General features: G+C 31.9%; 2 protein-coding genes across 3 annotated transcripts; one reads left to right on the top strand and one right to left on the bottom strand.

The window, feature by feature from the left end:
* Window positions 1-1,766: 1,766 nt before the first annotated feature.
* LOC100804814 (probable monogalactosyldiacylglycerol synthase, chloroplastic) lies at window positions 1,767-8,511 on the bottom strand. The gene is made up of 8 exons (XM_003550190.5): window positions 7,537-8,511; window positions 6,202-6,374; window positions 5,474-5,635; window positions 5,247-5,388; window positions 3,728-3,952; window positions 3,071-3,133; window positions 2,918-2,992; window positions 1,767-2,182 (listed from the first exon to the last, which is right to left on the bottom strand). Exons 1-8 carry the CDS (start codon window positions 8,050-8,052, stop codon window positions 1,946-1,948), a joined length of 1,593 nt encoding a protein of 530 aa, XP_003550238.1. The 5' UTR covers window positions 8,053-8,511; the 3' UTR covers window positions 1,767-1,945.
* A 4,618-nt stretch (window positions 8,512-13,129) lies between these two features.
* On the top strand, window positions 13,130-15,613 carry LOC100804286 (uncharacterized). 2 transcript variants are annotated; one of them, XM_014769318.3, is made up of 4 exons: window positions 13,130-13,485; window positions 13,840-13,915; window positions 14,492-14,641; window positions 15,213-15,613. In XM_014769318.3, the coding sequence occupies exons 1-4, from the start codon at window positions 13,379-13,381 to the stop codon at window positions 15,288-15,290; spliced, it is 411 nt and encodes a 136-aa protein (XP_014624804.1). In that variant the 5' UTR covers window positions 13,130-13,378; the 3' UTR covers window positions 15,291-15,613. The 2 variants fall into 2 exon arrangements, with proteins under 2 accessions (XP_014624804.1, NP_001241276.1); NM_001254347.2 differs by lacking the exon at window positions 13,840-13,915 and having other exon boundaries at window positions 13,278-13,485; window positions 15,213-15,473.
* The last annotated feature ends 1,429 nt before the right edge of the window (window positions 15,614-17,042 follow it).

Genomic DNA, 17,042 nt, shown 5'->3' with positions numbered 1-17,042 from the left:
TAGAACACTGAGAAGATTCACGAAAGATTCACTTGTACACATACCATTCTACAAATGCATACAACGCTGGCTAGCTAACTACTACCGTTTGCATTTAAAATTGATGTATGAGAATTGAGAAATTGTCATGTTTTCAATTGTGTTGATCTCAGCAATAGAATTATTTTTTGTCACGTACGCGAGAATGTAGCTCTCACATATTGCCACGTACATAGCAATAGCAATATAATCTTTCCTTTTTAGTTCATTCAATTTTTTCTTAAAAAGTTAAAGTTTAACTGATTTGAATCTCAAGATCTCTTCGGAACAAGAATATGTCTTAAGACTCAATTAACCTTAAAATGATACTTACATATTCACTAACAAGATTCTCACCTCAAAAACACCTATACCACCCTTTATGTGTTGATGAAATTTTAAGAGCATTGATTCGGTGCATGCAATGTTCTTTAATGCAAAGGCCTAATTTTGAACCGTTACTGGCAAACATCCAAAAACAAATGAACAAAGGAATGATTCTACACAGGATGGAGCCAGACACTAACAGTCACAGAGTGCCAACCATAAAAAGCTACATTCATCGAACAAATATATGTATGTATCAGATATTTATATTGGTAATATTTATATTCAAAACATTTGTGATTATATATTTTAAATTTTATTTACATTAGTAATATATCAAAAGGTTAATAAATTGTTTTTACACATAAGACAAATTAAATATTTAATTATTTTTTTTTACAAATGTCAATCATTAATTCCACATATTACTAAAAACGTTTGCAAATTTATAATAAAAATTAATAAACGCATTTTTTTTTTTGAAAAATAATCTTATTAATCATGTTTTAAAATTCTAAAAATATACTAAATCAAAATTGATTATGTTACTCACCAGATTATAGTCTTAGTCTAAATTTATTATCTCCAAACGTTTACATCTCATGTAATCGAGGCTAGAAAACTCTCGAGCCTCAAACAATGCTCAAAAGAACAAATATGAGGAATTTTTTTAAAAGAAAAATACACAAAGAGCAGTGTTAGGAAATTGGTCAAAACTGAAGTTGCCAAACCTTTATATAGTGTTTGTGATCTAGTCTATTTTAACAAATGTCTTTAATCCTCAGATCAATACAAAGGAAATATTGATAAATTCATGATTACAAATGCAATCATTTACTACCTTTAAAATAACAATAATAAATTACAAAAGGAAAATACTATTAAAAAATAATACTCAAATATTTTCTGCAAAAAATAAACAATGTTATTATGTCTATAATGAAGACTATAAATAAGGAAATTAAATGTTATTAAAAAGATAGAAAATAATATAATAGACTATAAAAGGAAATAAAATATTTTTTCAAAAAAAAGGAAAAAAAGTAAATAACACTTAAATGCCATTATAGTAAATTTATGTTACTTTCTAGCATGGCATATCAATTAAAAATTTAATATGCATCAAACTGCTTTACTTTGATGCAGAAACTAGAAAATATACATATACTGAAAACAGATGTGCATGTGTATTTGAATGATAGGTGTTGCACATATATAATTTATCTTCATTAATTAATTTCTTTATATGCTGAGATTCATTTAATAGACGATAAGGTAATGGCAAAGTTTTCAAACTCAAGTACTCAAGTCTCAACCCTTGTCTGACCCGTAAAGAGATGCTGCATGCAAGTTTGCTATCCAGTTTTTTCATGGAAGAGTTACTAAAAATTACGATGTTTTTCTAACATGAACAGTAGTGATAATCAAGAAACCTTCAAAACTATATATCTATTTAGAATTTTCAAATGAGCATCTGAAAAATGATGGAAGAAAATACACTGAATTTTTTTTGTCTAGTGATACATCATCATCGCTGCCTTGTACATATTTTTCCTCAGAAACAGTGTTGCAAAAAAAACCCTCAGTCTCGTGTGTCAGTTTAAGTTGTACAAGAATACTCTGGTAGGTAGCTTCTTTGTCTAACAAGCTCGTGAAGGTCATGTACAATCTTGAACACAGCATCTGGCCTTGCTAGCCTCAATGCATTTTGTGACATTTGTTGTAGCTCGTAAGCTTTTGGACCAAACCACTCGGCTACGATTTTCGCTATCTCCTTGGGGGATTTTGAAAACTTCCCACATCCATTTTCAACTACATAGGGGACATTGCCAGCTTCCTGAAAAATAAGGAACTGCTATAAGTACACCATTTTTTTAATTAACCATGTGGAGGAAGATGGAATTCAGTGACAATGACATTCAAAGCAAGAAATGGATTCTACCGAAGTTTTTTTTTTTTTTAATCAGCAAATGTTAATTGTTAGTTTGTTAGTTTTTTCTATGCAAGAGGGATTGAACCCGCGATCAAAGTATAATGGGATGTTTGGTTTAGCGTTAGATAAAGAGGATTCATGTCAATCTAGAAGCAAAAGACTCTAGCTTCTACGTTTTGTACATTTTTTACGCAGAAATTCCAACATACCCGCATCTCAGACATGTATCTATCTATGTCACAAACACACATTAACAGAATTTCTACTCCCCTAAACTTGCTATAAAAAACATCCACTTGTATTTTAGGAGTATTTTAGTAAGTTATATCTTCGATTTCCTTAAAATACACTCAAGTTATAGCTTACTAAAATACTTTTTTTTTCGAGAAACAAGAGTACATTAACAAATCCTTATAGGGTTTGCTAACATAGTCCAACTTATTTTTTAAACAAATACTAGAGAAAGATTCCTTCCATCTCTTTATTTTTGTCAGCTTAGTTACTAGTTTCTAATTATAGCTAAAATAACCCAAGTTCTGGAACCCGGCCTAAAAATTATGCCATGCACACAATTGAATCAGCTGGATATTTTAGCAAAAATCATAAGGTTTAGGAATTATAGCCAGAAACAAAAAATACCTGCCCAGCAATGTAATCATTCAGAATAATAGGGAGGCCTCGGATCTGGGCCTCTGCAATCGTCCCTGGGCCTGCCTACAAAAAGGAAAAAAAATCCATCAATTTCTGTCATGGTGGGGTACAAAAAACTTAGTCAGGATTGTGGGATCAAACCTTTGTAATTATGCAATCACAAGCTCCCATGCATTCCTCCATTTTGGTAACAAATCCTTTGACCTAAATATAGGTAAAAATAAAAACAATTCAGGGGCTACCATGGTGATACATACGATGCTGAATTAGTAATTGCTATGCTCATCAATGAATTGAAGCATCACTCACCCAAAACAAAAAACTTAATATGGAAGTTCCACGCCTGAACTTTTCTACCTTATCGCATGAAAAGAAAAACTAATACTACCACTGGTCTTGTGTATAAGATCCTTCTATTAACCAATTCACAAGAATTAAGAAATTTTACAGCTGGGGTCCTCAACCATTGGTTCACATGCAACATTATTAACAGTTTGACCCTGGTTCAATCAGGGTTGAATCAATGAACTGTAAACCAGTACTTTCACTAGTTCAATGAAGAGTCCAATTTTAAAAACATTGCATATAAGAAATCTGATCCTAAGGATAGACACCTAGTTCATCATGTAAGAGCACGTCCATACACATGGACGGCTGACAAACTTAATTAAGCACATACAAGAACAAACAACACCAAAGAGAGAGAGAGTGCAATAACACTGACAAACATATTGTAATTTATATCGGATTCAAAAAATTATTTAAAAGATTCTGAAAATATTTTAAGGGTAACAATACCTGCACAGGAACCTTCCAACTAATAGAACTTAGTTTGTTAGCAAGTTTCTTATTACGACCACAGATCACAAGGATCTGACCTACAGGAGCCCCAATATTCTCGTCGTATAATGAATCTCCAAGTGCCCGAGCAGTAGCCTCAATGGGCCCCATACCTTCACCTCCCCCCATCAATAATACAGCAGGAAGATCCTCATCCATCCCTAATTCTCTCCTTAGTTCATCCTGCAGCATAAATTAGAAAAGTCCAATGAAGCCAATACTATCTGATGCAATGCATTTTAGAAAATCAAATGCAAAAAATATAACAGTAATGTAGCTTTCCTTGTGACTTCAATTTTAAAGGGTTAATCACCCCTAGTAGAATTCTAACAGTGCCATAAAAGAAGATAAGAGAGAGAATCTGAGAGAAAGAAAAACTTGAGAATCAAGAAAAGAAATTGTATTTGGCCACTGAACTTTGTGTTACAATTAGGTATATATAGGCTAGGATAGTTAGTTATGACAGCTGTCAACAGCTTTCAATAACTAACCCTCAAACTAACTGTAAGTTAAACTAAACCCTAGGGCCTAACTAACTCACTTTAACTGAGAGTGCAGTTGAATACTGCAACTCTCTGTACATTACTCTAATAACCCCAACCTTTACTGAGGTTAGTGTTTATCAGTTATTACCCCAACGCCTTTCTCTTTTGATATATTACACCTACCAAGCTTGCTTTGTTATTTATAGGCAGAAGTTCACATAAAAGTAGGGGAGTTAGGTGTAATTTCTCAGATAGATAATGGAATCAGAATAAAAGAAAGTAAATAAAGTAAGAGGCAAGTGTAATTTCCCCAAACAAAACAACTGTCCACATAATTAGCCTTACCCTCATATAACTAGCCCAATTTAAAACATTCACACTTTAACAAGCAATTCACTGAAAACAGATCCAAGTTTATTGAACAGTATGCTTGATAAAATGGAATAACAGTGAAACTATAATTCTGATCCAAGTTTATACAGTTAAAGTAAATGAAATACAAGTCTTGAATATGCATCAGTTAGTTTAAGACTTTAAGTAACTGTTATGACATACACGAACCAAAAGTTACAATACTGCACTACAGCCTGCAGTCATAGAATCAGAACACAGAACAAACACCAAAGCTATTAATTTTAGCATTATACTATTTTCTATTTCGTATTTGATTATTGCTTAAACGCCATCATTCACTTATTCATATGCTGACAAGGGAAGAAATTATTGTTTACAGGCAACCATTACTATTAGCTCAAGTGAGCACTATTGGCATGGAACATGGAAGTGGCTATAATTTACTTAAAAATAACTTGAGAAACCTAAAATAAATTACTTCTCCTAATTGAGGCTGGATCATTCCTATTATCCTATTACACCATTTCAAACAATCCACTTACATTTATTTGGGAATAATATATATAGCACAGCATGTTGTATTCCAAGAATTGTAAATAAATTTGCGAATAATTCATGGCTATAAGAATATTGCATACCTTTGGCCGGACAGGCTTAACAAAGGAAGGTCGGACAGGTAGACCAAAAATCTTTATTTGGGATTGCTGCAGTCCGGCTTTCAATGCCCTTTGCGCAACATCTGTTGTAGGACAATAGCATCTAGTTACAAGCTTATGAAACCTAAAGAAAACAAGAAATAAGATGTCAAAATAAGACAATTGATATGATTTTTGAAAAGAAAATATTATAAAAAAACAAAACTAACCATGTTGGATGGCATGTGCTTAAATCTGTAATAACAGTAGTAAAAACAATCTTCTTTAAAAGACCCTTAGACCTCAAAATTCGAAGTGGAACGTGCTGCATCAGTGGATGCACACTGATTATTATATCTGGCTGATATTTCATTAGGCCTTTAGCAACCTCGCTGTAAAAAGAGAAAAAGATATTTTAACTGTGACATTTGATGTTACATCATATTTGAGAAGAGATACACATGCACAAGAAAGTATTTTTCTGAAACATGGAATGCAGAAAAAGTCAATAAGTTTTGTCTAATATTAACACAATGCACAACAAACATTGCAAGCTGCAACCAGAGGGCAATTGTTGCAAAATATTAACAATTTTACATTTGTAGAGCATAAATATCAAATACGAATCACACTGAAATACTTCCAAATTACCATGCTATCCTTTTTATTTTAAGAAATCAAGTAATATAAAATTATGCTTCAACTCAATTTTCTATATATAGAAACAGAAATACATGTGCCAAATATAAGCAAAAAATTTATTCCCGCAACTAGAAACGCAGTCCATAAAAATAATGAAACTATTCTGATATAACTTATATCTTTAATGATCAAAAGAAAACTTCCAACTAGAAAGACAGGGAGACTGCTATAGCAGTATATGCTTGAAGCATGGACTATCACTATTTGTCAAAAAATAAGAGCAGGAATTGTTGCATGAAGGCAACCAAATCCTCACCGAGCTATGAAAGTTCCAGTTGCAGCAAAATTAGACTGATGCACTACACGCGGGGCAGTTCCATAGTAGGTCATCTTCCACAATGGCCCATGTTTCACCAAAAAGCTATAGCTCCTGGGAAGTTGGTTGAATGGCCAAGGTGTGTGATCAGCCCACAAATCAGTAACGAAAACCTGTACCATGAACTCCAAACTGAGAATACAATCCAACCAAAAAACACACATATAACCACACATCCATTCATTTGATTCCCTATAACTTCCGATCACCTTAAACAAGAAAATATTCAATCCAGTCTTAAAATTATCATCAACTTTCAATTAGGGGGCATTTGGAAGAGCTTCAAGACAACTTATTTGAGATCATGAAAATGACATGAATCAAACTCTTTTTTTTTTGGTACAAAACCATAGGTATCCTCCACGGGAGGAAGTTCTACTTGAGCCATGTAGAATCACTATAAACGGAAAAGTTCTTCCGAGTATTTGACACATTTACATACCCAAAGTTCGAATTGAGATCACTCATTAAGCTCAAACGACCCCTTATCAATTTGATCCACACGGTTGGTACTCATATAAGCTCTTTTTATCTTATCATAATTACAGGATTACCTCGTATTTAGTACTTCTATGATATCGAAATCCGCGTTAAACTATGATTCACCCACTTCTGGCTCATCAACTGGGGCAGATCACTCATCTTCGGTTTTTATTCTTTTTTTTGTAAAGTAACTTCCCATGACAACCTTAGAAAAAGTAAATATCCAACACAATCCTAAAATTATCATAACTAACTTACAATTTGGGGGCGTTTGGAAGAGCTTCTAGACAACTTATTTGAGCTTATAAAAATGACATATAACTCATTAACCCTTATTGCTTTTTTCTTTTTTGCAAAATCACACGTATCATCTGTTGGGGCAATCTTACTGGTGTCAAGTAGAATGATTGTAAGCAATCAATCTTCTCTTTTTGAGTATCTAAAGGAATTATATACCAGGACTCAAATTCGCAACTACTACTCAAGAATATCAATTGATCCACGAGCTCAGTGATACTCATATAAACTCTTTTTTTTTACCTTATTTCAAGAACTTTTTTAGTAAAATTAATCAACACAAATTTCCCCTACTTTTATAATATACAAATATCTTCTCCTATTCCCCTCTCACGGAGATATAAGATTGGTTGAATGCTTAAGAAAGAAGAAAATAAGAGACAGGTTACGGGTTCGATTGTCTACAAACAAAACTAAAAATTAACATGTGCCGATTAAAAAAAAAGTGTTCCCCTTGCACAAAAAATATGGATTAAAAAAAGAAACAAAGCAAACCTGATAATCATCTCCAAATTCTTGATAGAAAGCAGCTTTGATAGCTTCAGCAGAAGCTCTATGCCCCCCACCAGTGTCACTCATCAAAATCAAAACTTTTTTAGGTTTCTCACCCTCCACGCCATTCCCTCTAAACCCTTCATTCTCCACACCGCTACACTCATCCACTCTAACACCATTCCCGTTACCATCAGCACCGTTACCGTCACCGTCACCGTCACCGACGCGAAGCGAGGCGAACCCAATCGGGATCTTCTCGCAGTGAAACCTAACGGCTCTGTTGAAGTCATTGAGAATGTTCCTAAACCGCACACTCGCTCCCCCAACCTTCAGCCCCAGCGAAACGCTGCGTTTGACTGCCGCTTCTCCGGTTCTTGTGTTGTTGAATTGCGAGAAATTGGAGAGAAGGGTGTTGCTGTTGTTGTAGTCGGAACGGAAGGAATCGAAGGCGAAGCGGTTCACGTGGGATGCCAAATCGAGGAGCACACCGGATTCTTGACTAACGCCGTTATTCATTATTATTATTATTATTAATATTATTATTATTATTCTATCTCTATCTCTATCTCTCTCTGTTGTTAATTCGTTACTTACTAATGTAGTTGGTGTTGGAATTGGACGAGGAAGAAGAAGAACATTAGTTCGGTGGGAGAGTAGTGTAGTGTTGTGGTTGAATGTTGATGTATGGTGTGTGTGGGTTGGGTCATGTGGATTGGGTTATGGGGACAAACCGGGAAGGGGGGTTTTGTCACGTGACGCGTGCCAATAGAGGAGTGACACGTCATGTGTGATGATCACAATGCAACAACAACCTGTGAGGAAAGGCAGGGTTTGAGGGTTGAACAGGAACAAGAACAAGAACAAGCAACCCTGGGAATTGGGAATGGAGGGTTTCAGGTTTTAGGGTTTTTTTTTTCTTTCTTTGGGTTGAAATTGATGGTTAGCGCGGTACGAGGTTTGATGGAATTTTGTACGACCGGGATTTATAGAGGCTCGCGTTTTTGGTCGGTTTAGTTGAATAGACTGATGGAGGTAGTAACGAGTTTTTTTTTTTTTTCTAGGAGGAGACTGTTTATATTTATAGTAAATCATGTATTATGTTTAACCGAGTTAGAGTTAGATTCTTTTGATTCAATAATATATGTTTGATTTGCAGTTAAAAATATTATAAATTCAATAGATAAAAATAAAAGTTTTGATATGATGATAAAATTACTTTTATTTTAAATGTAATTTTATAATTACAAACCAAACATATTATTATTTCTTGTGTAAAGAAGGCTATTGTTTATGTAAAAAAAAATAATTATATGAGATGATAAAAAGGGAAAATTACTAAAAATTAGAATATATCTTTATCTTGTACACACTGATAAATATACTAATGTAATAAACATAACACTAAACAAAAATTAAAAAAATATATATATATGGGCTTTGTTGTTGATTAATCTCACCAAAAAATTTGATTAGTCATTTTGAATGAAACCTTCCATTCCAATCATATTTTTTATTCACAAAATTCAATCTAAAACTTTATTTAAGAAATTTAATTTTATTTGTACCAAGAACCTTGATTTGGTGAATATAATTGTTTGATTTATTGTAAATTGTAAAATATAAAGTATAACTTCTTGGTGAATCTCTAGGATTATATCCTTGATAGGTGCTTTTATGCATACTTACATTTTGCCTTAATCTTAATTAAACGAACAAATAAATCATGAGATGTTAAAGAAAATTTAGAATCGAACTCGAGATAATTTAAAAGAATTTGCAATCCACTTTGAAGAATAAAGTCTTTGAAGTATATAATCTTAAATTTTTTATCCATAACAATAAAAAATAAATTAAAAAATTATAATAATTCATACATCTTATTCAATTAATTAAACTAGACTTTCAATTAAACTAGACTTTCAAGGTGAATCTCTAGAATTATATACATGTTGATAATATAAAAAACTTTTACGCAACCATCATATTTTCAGTTAAATTCTTCCTTAAAAAAGGTTAAATTCTAAAAAAACATCCTTTTCTTTTTCTTTATAATTCCAGTATACATATTAATCTGTCGTTGACTCGATATGCGCAGCTAATGTAGACTTTACCAAATTACAATCTAAAAAGGTTAAAAACCCTAAACTACACAGCCATGACTTTATAATCACATTTGCTGAAATGCATAGTAAAAAGGAAAGAAATTAAAAGGTTCAAAAGCTTCTCTATGATATAAAAGTCTCTTTATTACTAAATAAATAAGAACGAAAAAGAAGAAAGCTCACTAGGAGTAATAAAGGGATGAGTAACACGTACATGAATTATTAATTAATATAGGACTTAATGTTATACTATGCTATTATCCTTGACAACACTATGGGTGGTAATCTTTTGAATTTTCCGTCCAACCTAATAAAACGTGCTTCTAATGCTCTTTCAATAGACTATACATGAAGTTTTGCCTGCCATTGTCATGTGTTTCGTATGCACTGTTGTGCATAATGTGAGGGAAGACCCATTTACTCATTGACTCATGATCCAATTGCCGGCCAATAGAACCTTAATTTGGAATGAAGTTGAAACGTTCCACCATACTATATATATACTTTCTGAGTTCACACCTTGCCACTGATCACACCACCCAAAAATGTGAATAGCATGCACTTAGTATAAAGGATACTATATTCTCTAGTCGTTGGCTTCTTAATTTGTAGCACTATGTCTAGAACCCTATAGTCTATTGGGTGTGATTGTAACTTCCATTTCCGTCCAATTTGTTTTTAAACACTTGCTAAGATATAGTATTGCCACAAGTATATGAGGTGAGAAATTTTAATATTATAAGAAATGAAATTTTTTAATTAATTATTCAAATTGTGGAATAATTTAATGACGCTGAAGTCTTGTTGCGTTCACATGTACAAGGACAATCTATTTAATAGAAAAATTCATGTTTGATTTTTAACGTATGTCAAAAAAATTTTAGACCAACGATAATCTGCATCGTAAACGAAATTAATCTTTAATTCAATAGATTAGGAGACATTTGTGATCTCTAAACAAAACAAGACATGAAACATTTTTTATAAATACAGTTGTGATATGTCATCTTTAAGGGCAATCGATTATTAAATAATGTACTTGTAAAATAAAATAAACAAAAAAAAAACTATAGCAAAAAACAAAATATAACATTTAACTCTCAATTAAAAATAAGGTATTCCAACTGTTGCGTATATTCTAACGTCAATATGGTATATATTAATTTACTAGACAATTATTTACCCAAGTGATTAAACATGTTTCAGATTTAATTAAATTGAGAAACAATAGTTGAATGTTGTTGTGATAAGAGGAATGCCTGCGTTCAAGAAGCAATATATTGGAAGAGTTGTTAGGTAAAAGACATTGGCCGGAAAAGTGGTCTCGAATTTGTGCTTTTTATTTTTTACCGTTTCTATGAAAAAAATGACATTTTATAAAAGTAAAAAGCCAAAGTGAGTATTTTAATAGTAACATAAACTTATAATTTCAAAAAATAGAAATATTGTTTACTCCAAGATAATTACTATAATTAAATTTTTTTCAGCTAAGATCATACAAAGTCGATATATATTCTACACAAATAAGATAGGGACCCAAAAATTAAAAAAAAAAAAAGTTTAATGAACACTCCCAAACTCCTATACAACACCTAAAAAGAAGGTATAAAATATAGATATGATAAAAAAAATTATTATAGATGTTTAAAATAACGGAATGTTTATATATTATTACTCCTAAAAAATATTTCTACCTTTCTTGAACCCAACATATCATTTGGAAGCCAAGGACATTTTTAGGTCCTTTTTATAACTTGTTGCAAAACATCATACTTCTCCCCTTTTGGGCATCATTTCAAAAAAATTATAAAGGTACATACAGAGACATCCCAAAATATGGCTAACATAACATAGAAACTCATTAATTAAAAAACTTGTAAGAAAAACTTAAACAAACATAAGAGATAAGTTGACCACTAACACATCAAACACACAAGCCTAAACATAGAAACCAAGGTTAATCCTCATCATGTGTTTAGTGTAGGGATCCCAAAAAGTTGAAATTCTTTTTTTTTCCAAGCTACCTCCGGTCCAAATAAAATAGAAAGACCTTTTTCTTACCATAAACGACCTATAGAAGAGCTGTGGGCTTTTACTTCCAACACCCCATTTGAGCTGATTTCATGTGTTTAGAATTTAATTAAAACACACTGGAAGTTTGGATTTTTTTTTCACTGTTATCAAATTATAGATTGTCATGTGCCAATATGGCATGATATAATTGATAAATTATTTTATTTCTTAAACAAGTAGTTAAGGATTTAATCTTTAGGTTTGTATCTATGAAAAAAATCTATTAGAAGAAATCGGTTTCTTAAATAAATCTTTGTTTCACGGATTATTTATTTATTTTTGGGAATGAGATTGGGAAAATTTATTCTCATATTCATTATGAGGTAATAAAATGAGATAATACTATCTGATACCCTTAGGGTATTAATTAAGAAACTTAAAAGATAATTTTTATTGAAATGTACAAAATTATATTGCCAATAACTTTTTTTTTTATATTTTTCTATGATCCAAAATTGCGTAAAATATTTTCTTCCTTTAATTCTTTAACTAATGTCCTAAGAACATCAATTAAAAAGACCTATAATTTTTTTCGAATATATCACACGTTTTTATATAAATACCCAAAAAATAACATTACCATGTGATATTCTTAAAAAAATATTCTCAAAATTAAAAAAAAAAGCTCGCGAAAAAAAACACTCCTTAATATTTGAGTAATTTCTGATCAAAGAATATCTTTGAATCGTCCAATATTATAAATTTTCATTGGCATAAGATTGATAATTTTCATATTAATTATTGTATTTTAAAAGTCATATTTAATGTGACTAATTAATTACTGTATTGTATTTTAATGTGATTGATTAATTGAAAATATAAAAATCTTTATAATTACAGTTAAGAAAATTAAACCCATTTATTTAGCTGCACTAAAAGTTTAAAATATTATATTAAACATAATTTTAGATGCCATCCTTGTTACGTCTTTGCTTTTCATTATACCTTCTGGAATTGCGAAAAGACATTGAGTTCTTTTCCACAAGAAACAATATGGCATATTTATATTTCTTCATGAATGATATCTTTGAATGGGTCCAAACTCAAAACATTAGTAATTCCTCTGGTGACGATTATAAGGAAAAAAATATTTTATATTTACTAAAAACATTAGTTAATTTTATTAAATTATATTATTTTTAATTAACAATCAAATATTTTTTTTAGACTATCGTTCATTGAAATTTGATATCAAATAAAGAGTATTTTGGAGAGTTTCATTAAATAAGGCATAGATAAGTAAAATTTGATTATATTTGAAAAAAAAAAAAGAGACTTTTGTTGATGTGAAAATGTTATTAGTGAGTAATCTGTAAGTAAATCTATAAATATTCTTTTAAGTCTTGAGGCTCATGACTTTGATAAGTCTCCAAAATCCAACTCATCTTAACTTTTAGTTATAAAAAAAATATATATGTTTGTCTCACCCCTAAGAAACCAATGGATTTTAAGTCGCCTTTTGCGCCACATGAAACCAAAAACCACTACCCGGTATTTCATTATTCAAGTGAAGAAACATGAAACATTCCTTGTACTACTGCTCTCTATCTCTGTCAAGAAGAAGAAAAAGAAGTCTTGTGGTAAAGGGTTTGTGCACATATTAAACGCAATGCACAGTGTAAGGTTCATGTCATCACCCATTGGTGTCACAGTTACTGTGCCTAATAATGCAAGGCCATGCAATAGGATTTCTTGCATCCGGGTCAAGGCTTCTATGGTGGACTCTTCCTCTGATTTTGTTAAGCGCATGGAACTGGCCTGGTCAATCTCTCAGGTCCTTTTTTTCTCATTCAATTTAACAAGTTTCATTGAACCAAAAAGAAAATGTGAACAAGTTTTTACACTTTGTTAAGTGCTGATGAAATACTATTTTACATTTTATGTACTTAGTATTCTCCCTTTTTAGAGGAATTGATATCCTGATATACCCTAATACTTAATACTCTAATACTTATATTTGATTCCTACGGATAAAAAAATATGCTCATACACCAATACTCATTCTAATTCAGTTTAATAGCTTATATTGTTAAGTTCCTTTTATCACTACCACATGTGTTGACTGTTATGTTGAGTTATTCTGTGAGTTTCCTTTGTTTAATGTGTTGGTACTGACTCTAATTTTCAGCGATCATATCATAGTGATGTCCTTGGTTGTTTTATTTTCTACCAAGAACATGTCTGTACTCTATAGGTTGCATCAGGTATGTCTTTGAATTTGACCAGAAAAAAGGTATTATTTGATAATCATTTTACATTTTTACTGGGGACAGAGTGCAACTAAAGAAATAAGGTAAATAGAACAGATTAACATATTTCAATACTAATACTTTTATCTATGATATAGTGTGTCAGAGAAAGTATTGGGGATAACTTTTGTGATATGATTTACATCTTCAACAGAGTCCATGTAGTATCCGTATGTTTTAAATTTTAGTAGAATTTATTTTGAATTGCTAAATATAATTTAGATGTTTGTTCAAATTTATCTCATCCATAAATTTTATATTAGAATGTGTATCATAGTATGAAAAGTTCATTGTGGTGGATGGTCAAACGGGCACATAATCATTTAAGTGAAAAAGATAGATACATTGGATTATAAAATGTTTGTTTTCATTTATCACCAAGTAAAATCTACATACAACAAATAAATCAAACCATATATTATAGATATGTTCATTGAAGAAGCAAAGCACACAGATTTTGAGTAATTTAATTACATTTTGATATACCCCCATTAAGATAATTGATTTCTACAATATTCATCATGCTTGCAGCAACCAATGCCAATTGCGTGTACATCTTGCAACTCTAAAGGGCATACTGAATGTAAATGGTGTGGAGGCACTGGTTTCTTCATTATTGGTGACAATGTGCTTTGTGAAGTTCCATCCAGAAACACTAGCTGTGTTGTTTGCAGAGGAAAGGTACTTTTTATGATGAAAAAGACTAACCTTAATCCACAAATGTTGTTACCCAACCTAATAACTTCACTGTTTATTTGAGTAAACCACAATTTTAACCGTTAAAATTATAATGATCAGCTAGTTTGATTTCTAACCTTATAAAATCTTCATTTTAGTCCTTGATTTTGGTAAATGAATAAATTACTCTAATCCTTTTTCGGGCAAAACAATAGAGAAAATCAAAGTACAAGAGAACTAAGTCCAGGATATAGGAAAGGACTAAAGTAAGAATTGTAAGGTTAGGAACTATATTAACTGATATTTACAATCTTTTAAGGACTAGAATGAGGATTTATTCCATCCTCAGCATCAGTTTAGAAGATACTTATTGTGCCACTAATCAATAGATTCATGAAAACCATCCGGCCTCCAATTTGCTTGCCACGTGTTGGCACGTCTCTTTTTTTAGAATATTTTATTGCTTTGCACTTTTCTCTCTCTTGCATGAGTCCACACTCCACTATTTTGATTTTTTTTTTCTACCAGTTGTCTGTGAAGAGCATAGGAATTACTCTAGTTTGTTTTTATTCAGGGATCAAGGTGCTGTTCTGATTGTCAAGGAACAGGCTTTCGTGCAAAGTGGTTAAAAGAACCTCCCACTTCAAAGTAGCAAGCACACAAAGCTTTTGAGTTGAGACACTAAAGTAGTACCTCGTATACCTTTACCACGATAATGACCAATTGAAGTGAAGACATATGCAGCAGCATCTATAACAACAAATTACTTAATACAGTTCAGTTGGTTGTGTTAAAACAACAACGACATTAAGTTTACATGTAATTGTGTCTTTACTTAAAAAATGCGCCATGAAGCAGTGTTGAAACTTTTAATACCGTATACTTCCTTTCAAAATGTAAATGTGTAGAAGGCAAATACTAAAGCTATGTTTGGTTTTCAGTAAGGAGATCCTAATCCATGTTCAAAAAGCAAAATTGAAGAAGTCTCTTATTTAATTTCCAGTTAATGTAAACTAAGTTTTGTCTCAATTTTGTTTTAAAACTCAATTTGAAATGAAAATAGGGCTGTTTTTCCAAAACTCAGTTCACAAAATAAAGTTCATTCAAACTTTGGTTTAGTTTGAAAACTTCAATCCAAACATGTACCAAATCAATTGGCACTGATATATAGTTTTGAAGGTTTTTTTGTCGCTTAATGTCACATGATTCAGTTTTCCTGCATTAACCTCCACGTTGTTACACAGGCTATGGATGTTCTGCATATGCATACATGTGCTTATCTCTTTATCAGGTTGTGCAAGCACCACGTTAGCAAGGACCTCTATGGTTAATGAGTTAATTTTTAATACTATCATTTGTTTCTGTGAACACAATTCCATTTCTTTACATCTTAAGTAAAACCAAATTTGTTTTCTACAAGCCATTCCACACAGAAGCACACCAGTTAGTGAACCTGGAACAACTACATCTTAAAAGAAGAATAACCAAATAGAAGCATACACTACATCACAAGTCTACGATATGAATCATTTGAGAAACCCAGGGAGCTTGGCATAAATTGCAACATCTACTATCCTTGGGATAGCAGATCAATTACTTTGAACTATAGCTGAGAACAGTAGTTTGTTGATATCTCCAGAATCAGAATCATGTGTTTCATTCCCTGCATTCAACACACATTCACTGAGGAATTCATTTTTTTTCCAGAATTCTAGCAGTGTACAAATTGTAATTATCTAAGATCATATTATCTACTCCTGAATTCTTGCAGTGTCATGCATGGTAATTGTCTAAGATCACACATTATGATAAATCAGATTTGATAGTAGTAAATTCTTAGATAGTCCTTCACTCCTTCCCTTCCTGGTACTCGGTGTGGACAAAATTTTGAAACAAACCATCCCTTCATTGACAGACACCTAATAAGGCATTATATGACATCCAACCACAACCATCGTCTGGCTAGGCACATCATCAATGGCAGAGGCAGAATCCAACTTACTTACAAGTTGCAAGGGTAGAATTACAGAAGCAATCAAAGACAAAATAGTCTCAAATGGGGAAAAGGGCTTATGGCAAAAGGAGATGAAGGTACAAGGTGGGTGAGTTGGCTCTATTGAACTGTGCTTGTACAAGCAGCAATCACTATGGAAATTTAAGGAGACTTGGTTCATCCAATATTCAGTGTTTCCTTACTGCTGGATTTTCCTAACTCCTACCATCAAACTTGAGGACAAGGTGGTTTTCTATGATCGGGGACTTATTGATATAAATGCAACAGCCATTCAAGGGAAATTAATGGGAGGTGCATCATTGTGGAAGGCATTAAAACAGGTGTATCAAAATGAGTGAGTAGAAGTGAGATGACAACAGTAATAACTGTCTTAACGTATCAACTATGAAA

This window comes from Glycine max, chromosome 17 (assembly GCF_000004515.6).
Source record: "Glycine max cultivar Williams 82 chromosome 17, Glycine_max_v4.0, whole genome shotgun sequence".
NCBI classification, from domain to species: Eukaryota; Viridiplantae; Streptophyta; class Magnoliopsida; order Fabales; family Fabaceae; genus Glycine; species Glycine max.
This window is presented reverse-complemented; position numbering and strand designations above follow the sequence as displayed.

Coding starts and splice junctions, on each gene's coding strand:
- LOC100804814 (XM_003550190.5), bottom strand. CDS start 8,052: ATGAATAACGGCGTTAGTCAAGAATCCGGTGTGCTCCTCGATTTGGCA. Junction 5,389..5,473: donor AGCACATGCCATCCAACATG/GTTAGTTTTGTT, acceptor TGTTTTCTTTAG/GTTTCATAAGCTTGTAACTA. Junction 3,134..3,727: donor GTTGGAAGGTTCCTGTGCAG/GTATTGTTACCC, acceptor ACCTATATTTAG/GTCAAAGGATTTGTTACCAA.
- LOC100804286 (XM_014769318.3), top strand. CDS start 13,379: ATGCAAGGCCATGCAATAGGATTTCTTGCATCCGGGTCAAGGCTTCTA. Junction 13,486..13,839: donor TGGCCTGGTCAATCTCTCAG/GTCCTTTTTTTC, acceptor TCTAATTTTCAG/CGATCATATCATAGTGATGT. Junction 14,642..15,212: donor GTGTTGTTTGCAGAGGAAAG/GTACTTTTTATG, acceptor GTTTTTATTCAG/GGATCAAGGTGCTGTTCTGA.